The sequence below is a fragment of the Pseudorca crassidens genome, chromosome 12, assembly GCF_039906515.1.
Source record: "Pseudorca crassidens isolate mPseCra1 chromosome 12, mPseCra1.hap1, whole genome shotgun sequence".
Taxonomy (NCBI): Eukaryota; Metazoa; Chordata; class Mammalia; order Artiodactyla; family Delphinidae; genus Pseudorca; species Pseudorca crassidens.
The window spans coordinates 65,409,521-65,416,063 of NC_090307.1; the positions used below are offsets into that span (position 1 = coordinate 65,409,521).

The 6,543-nt window shown below is 63.7% G+C and overlaps 1 protein-coding gene across 1 annotated transcript; it reads left to right on the forward strand.

The window, feature by feature from the left end:
- Positions 1-2,768: 2,768 nt before the first annotated feature.
- On the forward strand, positions 2,769-4,262 carry CLDN5 (claudin 5). Its single transcript, XM_067699902.1, has one exon. It carries the CDS (start codon positions 2,995-2,997, stop codon positions 3,649-3,651), a length of 657 nt encoding a protein of 218 aa, XP_067556003.1. The 5' UTR covers positions 2,769-2,994; the 3' UTR covers positions 3,652-4,262.
- The last annotated feature ends 2,281 nt before the right edge of the window (positions 4,263-6,543 follow it).

Below are 6,543 nucleotides of genomic sequence, written 5' to 3' on the forward strand. Positions count from 1 at the left end.
CACCATGTCACCCCAGCCCCGCCGGTCTCCTGCCCTTTCCCGCCTCTGGGCTCTTGTGTGGAACTTCTTCCTGGTTTTGGGCTGAACTATCACCGCCTCAGAGAGGCCTTCATCACTTGGTGTCACTCTGCCATCTCTTTCCCTCACAGCCAAGGGCATACCTGAAAGCCCTTCCCAGTCCCTGGTTGAGGGCAGGAGCCCCCTGGGTGTTCTACCCGGACACGATGCTCCGTGTATAGTAGGTGGCCAGGAGATTCTAGAGAGTGGAAGGAAGGGCAGGCAAGTCTTCACGCCCCCGCAGGTCGGGGCTGGGCCTCTCTGTGGCAGCTCTGATTCAACTGCGGCCAGGCCTACAACCAACACAGTGGTGTCGGGGTAGAAATCAGATTGTGAGAGGTGGGGACTGAGGCCCTTCTACCAAGTCCCCAAGATACTGTGAGGCTGTCCCCAAAGAGACATGGACTCACAGGGGCTGCTCCAGGGTGCCAGGCCAGGATGGGCCCAAAGTGGCAGAGAGAGGGAGGCAGGTGGGCAGGCAAATGGGGAGAACCTTGTGCTGGCTGCAGCTCTGAGGTGCTGGAGGAGTGGCAGGTGGCCAGAGGTCAGCATGGGTCACAGGCAGCCTCCTGTCCAGGACAGATGCATGAAGACGGCCACTGTGCTGGGGCTCGTTCCTGGATACTGGTGGGATCAACCAGCGAGCAGACGGGCAGCTCCAGCTTGGGCCTCGAGAGCAAGGCTGAGGGATGGGAGCAGGAAGGCATCCAAGAGGAAGTGACCTTGGTAACACAACCTAGTAGATGCAGGCCCTGCCCAAGGGATACATACTGCAAGCAGAAGAGGCGTGGGTGTAGACAGACCAGTCTGAGGGCCCAGAGGGAGGCAAGTCTGAATGGAACGTGGAGTATGCTGCTGGACTGGCCAGACCCAGTGCAGCTGGCCCATGTCACCTGGGCCGCTCCCAGGAGTCAGTGCTTCGTCCATGGGCAGTGCGGGCCACAGAGGGTTTCAGGCAGAGTGTGACCCAGGAGCAGGGCCTGCTGCGATGCCCAGCTGCCCTGAGGAGAACAGCCCCAGTGGCCAAGGGTGGGGCCTGGACGGCCTGAGGAGGCCACAGCAGTTGACCCGGGAAGACAGCAGCGTGGAGTGTCATGGGGGGACCCTGGGCAAGGTCCTTGGACTTGGGCCACAGGGAAGTGGGATTGAAAGGGTGGGTGGGTGGTAGGGCTGGGCCCCCTGGAGTGGATGGGGGAGGGGACGTCCAGAAAGGTCTGCAACAGGAGGGAAGCAGCGAGTGAGGGGTGTCTGGGAGGAGGCAGTGGTCCTTGGAGCTCCATCTATGCAGGAAGTGAGGGGGCTGGAGTGAAAGAAGGGGTAAAATTGTCCTCCCAATCCCACAGGGCCCAGCAAACTTGCCTTGGGTGCCTCCCGTGCTGGACGACAGGGTATTATCTCAGCCACCTGAGGAGAAGGAACCAGGCCCAGGAAGGACCGATCTGTTGAGGTGCTCAGGCTTTGGCCAGCCTCAAAGGCAGGCCTTCTCTGGGGAGGCCCTGCTAGCAGTCAGGCACCTGGGACCTGAGGAAGGAGTGGGGGTCCTGGTAGCCCCACTCCAGGGCAGAATACAGACTTTGCTTTAGACAGAGGGGCTGACAGGGAGTGGGGAGGGGGCTGCCAGAAAGGGACTAGTGCCCCTACCTGAGCCTCAGGGGGCCCCACTGTCCATCCCAGTGGGCCTTGGAGAAATGGCTGGGCCATTGTGCAGAAGAATGCCCGGAAATCCCTCGCCTCCCGCCTCCAGCGAGGATGGGGGCTCTTCCTCCCAGTCAGGAAACTCCATGTTGGCTTCCGGAGGGTGGCCTGGGGGCTGGGGTGCCAGGGTAGCACTGCAGCTGGTGGGAGGGCAGAGTACAGCCCCTGCGTTTCTCTCTCTGTCTCTTGTCTGAGGCCTGGAGCAGGGAGTAGGTGGCAGAGCCTGGGGCCACGGGCTGCTCCTGGGAGGATTGCCTGTATGCTGGGTCACTGGGGATTTACTGACGCGGTGTCGCCTCAGCTGGGCCTCAAAGGATGGGGGATGGGCAGCATCTCCGGAAGAGGAGCAGTCAGTGCAAAGGTTGGGAGGTATGGGAAGCCCCGGCAGCAGGGGCAGAGTGGGGGTCTCCGGAGGCCACGGGAAGGCCCCGTTCTTTCTGCTTCGTGCTGGAGCCGCAAGCCCCAGGGACGTGGTGGCGCTGGGCAGGGCCTTGGACGAAGCAGGAACCCCGGCCTGACCCGCACAGGCCTTCCTGGCTTCTCGGCCTGTGAGGGAGACAGTGTCAGCACTCGAAGGGCCACAGTGGTCGGGGTGCAGAGAAGGGGGCTGTGTTGGGCTTGGACTCCAGGGAGAGCTTCCTGGAGGAACAGGCCGAGCTGTGTTTGGCTAACCCGGGGGCCCTCGGCGCAGTGGCTCCCGCCGACCGGGGCCAGGGAAGAGTGGAGCTGGCCTGGGAGGTAGGGACCAACTGGCTCGTTCGAGGATGTGTCGGGGAAATCGGTGCAGACCCAGGGTCATGCAGCTCCTGAAACGGCGAGGTGGGGGCGCACAGGGAGGTAGTTCGTGGAGCGTGGTCAGCTTGGAACGGGCTCTGCAGCGATTAGGACAACGGCGGATGAGGGTCCGGGGCCGCCACCGGATGCCCCGCGGTTCCCAGCGCCGCCCGCCGCCCGCCGCCCGCCACCCGCTACCCCCACGCGCAGTTGTTTCCCTAACTCCTGCTGCCGGGGGCGCCTGCGATTGGCTGCGGGCGGATGGCCTGGGCGTGGATTGGCTGCTCAGGGTGGGGGGCTGGGCCCGCGGGTCATAGTCCGCCCCCCGAACCTTCAAATGGGAAGCCCCCCTAGAAGCGCCAGCAGACCCGAGGCTGTGCTGTGGTGCCGCTGGGCCCGGGATCGGAGGGAGTAAGCTGTGCGCGCCCGGAGGCCCCGGGCCGTCGGGCGCCCGTCTTGTCTCCAGCCATGGGGTCGGCGGCGCTGGAGATTCTCGGCCTGGTGTTGTGCCTGGTGGGCTGGGTGGGCCTGATCCTGGCGTGCGGGCTGCCCATGTGGCAGGTGACCGCTTTCCTGGACCACAACATCGTGACGGCGCAGACCACCTGGAAGGGGCTGTGGATGTCGTGCGTGGTGCAGAGCACAGGGCACATGCAGTGCAAGGTGTACGACTCGGTGCTGGCGCTGAGCACAGAGGTGCAGGCGGCGCGGGCGCTCACCGTGGGCGCCGTGCTCCTGGCGCTTGTCGCGCTCTTTGTGACCCTGGCGGGCGCGCAGTGCACCACCTGCGTGGCCCCCGGCCCGGGTAAGGCACGCGTGGCCCTCACGGGCGGCGCGCTTTACGCGCTCTGCGGGCTGCTGGCACTCGTGCCGCTCTGCTGGTTCGCCAACATCGTGGTCCGGGAGTTCTACGACCCGACCGTGCCCATGTCGCAGAAGTACGAGCTGGGCGCCGCGCTTTACATCGGCTGGGCCGCCTCGGCGCTGCTCATGTGCGGCGGCGGCCTCGTGTGCTGCGGCGCCTGGGTCTGCGCCGGCCGCCCCGACTTCGGCTTCCCGGTCAAGTACTCGGCGCCGCGGCGGCCTACGGCCAGCGGCGACTACGACAAGAAGAACTATGTTTGAGTGCGCTTGCGCGGCAGGGCCGCGAGCGGGAGGACCGGCCAGGGGAGCCCCGCATGGACGGCGGCCTCCGCGGCGCACAGGCTCTGCGGAACTCTGGGTCCTGCGCACGGACCGGACTCTGTCCGCAGCCCGTCCTCTCCGGCCTCCTAGCCGGCCCCGGGCTGCGCCCTGCCCCGCAAGGCGACACGCACTTGGGAAGACTCGCTCTGTTTCTTTTTGTGTGCAGTGCTGGCTCCGACGTGGGTAGGGCGCGCGTTCCTTCGGCCGTGTGGGCACTGGACTGGAGATGCCGCTCCCTCTCTGACCGTCAGGGTCTTGGATGCCACCCACTCCCTAGTGGCTCCTGCTGATTCCAGAGGGGCAGACCGAGAGCCCAGGGGCCCCAGCCTCGGCTGCCGGAGGGACGTTTATAACTGGCCTTCACTCCATCAGCAGGCTGGCCTCCGGGTGGGGGCAAGAGACTTGGTCTGGACCTCCCTGTCTCACCCCTGCAGCTCGCCAGGCAAGGCTTACGGGAACCGGATCCTGGGTGTGGGGCTGGGGCCCTGCCCTCCTTCACAGCTTGGGGGGTTGGGGTAAGAGTCCGCTTAGTAAATGGTTTGGATACCCTCCCACCTGTGTCCTGTTCTTTGTCCAGTCACCGCCTGTGCTTTGCAGCCCCCATTCATCCACCTACCCACCAAATTCTCCCCCAAAAAGCTCCTGGGGGGACCTTCCAGGGCTGGCCTCTGGGATCCTGAAGATCCCATGGCCATTTCTCAGGTCCCTCCTGCCATCTGGTCACCTTCCCGTTGGGTGGGAAACAGCCACAGCTCACTGCAACGCAGGGAGGTGAGATATGTAGTCAGAAGGGCCACTGATGAGCCATAGAGCCTGGGGGTGGGGGTGGAGAGTAGGGGCTGTGATGCAGACCCCAGCAGAAGATGCAGGTTGACCCTAGCCAGTGTGTGTGGGTCTTGGGATGCAGGTAGGGCTAAGGGTGGGCTGCCAGGCTACTGGCTTTGCCTAGAAGAGGCTGGTCCCCAGGAACCACCAGACAGGCGTTTTCCACCTGCCCTCCCAGGGTTTGGCCATCTCTGGGTCGCCTCACATGGCTAGACATCTATACAACACTGACTCCGTCCTTTCTGCCAATAGTGCAGTGGGAACAGGGGCAAATCCAGGATGTGTGCTGGGCTCCAGCAGAGCTGGCTGCAGGTTGAGAAGTGCGTTGCCATGGGGAGGAGGCACCCGCGGCCGGCTGCCCAGATTCAGCTTCAGCCCCTCCATCCTAGCTCTCTGCACAGGGCCTGTGCCCATCTTGGTGGTCTGGCGGCCAGCCCAGACTTAGGCCAACCATCAGCACCTCTGTGTCAACCCCTGCTGGGAGCACCATGTGACCTTCCTCCTTTGGGTGGGATTCCTGGAGGGCAAAGCAGACCAGAGCTGTCACAGCCACCAAGAACTCATTGCTTCCAGGGCAGAAGAGAACAGTGGACAGGATCAGGGGCTGCTGGGAGGAGTTCCAAGCCCAGCCAGTGCGGAGGGCTTGGCAAATGCCCCCAAACTCCACCCTGAGGGCCATGTCCAGAAATGCCTGGGCTGGGTCCAATGGCAAGGAGTCTCCCAGGCCTGGCCAGGTTCCTCATTGTAGGGAGGGGCAGAACCCAAGGACAGGCTCAGGGCAGCTACTGTGAACGTGGCCCTGAATCCCAGAACTTCCAGGGAGGCTGAACTATCTGGGGGCCTTAGCTCCCAACAGTGGGATGACTATAGAGAGATGGGCCCCATGGCACAGAGGTCCTTAGCCTTTATGGCAGCCCTGCCTGAGCCTAACCTAGAACAGCTCCCAAGCGAGCAAGTGTGTGATCCTGGAGCCTTGGCTCTTGGTAGGGTAGGAACAAAGGTCCTTCCACTTCTGCTCTGGCCACAGGGTCCAGGCAGTGTCGGGTACAGGCTGTCTGGCCCAGGTGCAGGCCTAAGGCTGCCTCCTCCACAGCCCAGAGCTCTCTTGACTCCAGGGCCCCAGGCGTCAGCTGGGATTCTGAATGGTAGCTGCCCAGCCCTCAGCTTCTGCAGATGGCCAGGGTGGGCAGCTTGAGGGCCCTGGCGGGGCAGGCTGCTGTCCCCGACCCATGCTGGGAAGGGCAGGGGAAAACTCCACTGCCAGAGGTCAGGTGGGAGGAGCAATGCAGCTCCAATGCAGCTGACCCCACTGCCCACTACCCCTCCCCAAGGCCCACCCTAAGACCTAGCCCCCCTAACCCGTGTCCTCAGTTCCTGAACACGATTTCTGGGCTTTTCCCACCAACATAAGTGCTGCCCAAACCACTCTGCCACCTCTTGCCCGTGGCCCCAGGTGCCACACCTAGGTGGCCATGGCCCTTCAGCCTGCCTGCTCCCCTGGCACCCGAGCTCTGTGCAGTGGTCACAGATGGCCTCAGCCACTTGCGTGAATGGCTCTCTCCTTGCCAGAGGACAGAAATGGCATCCTCCTTGCCTCCAGATCCCCTCAACCCTTGCAGGTGTCCTGGGGACAACTGGGAGGGTGGGGCCAGCTGATCCCACGGCTTCCCTGACAGAGAACTCTTGCTGCTCCGAAGACTTTGGAGGTTGCTGAAGCCTGTCCAGCTTGGACCTTCTGCGATAGGACGTGGGCGAAGCTGACCCCAAGGCCCCTCAGCAAGCCCCTCCCTTCCTGAATTGGGGCCCCGCCCTTGCTATCCCTGCCTGACTCGCCTGATGGTGTCTGCCATGTGCCCAGAGGTGGGGGTGCCTGGACAGGCAGGTGCTGGGGGTAAGATGATGGACATGGAGGGTGGGCCTGGGAGGGGTACATGATCAAGAGGGTGGACTTGAGATGCTGCCAAGGCCAGTGGACAGGAGGAAGTGGTGGGAGGGTGAACCGAGCCA

Excerpts from the sequence above, each read along its gene's own strand:
- CLDN5 (XM_067699902.1), top strand. The coding sequence starts at position 2,995 with ATGGGGTCGGCGGCGCTGGAGATTCTCGGCCTGGTGTTGTGCCTGGTG.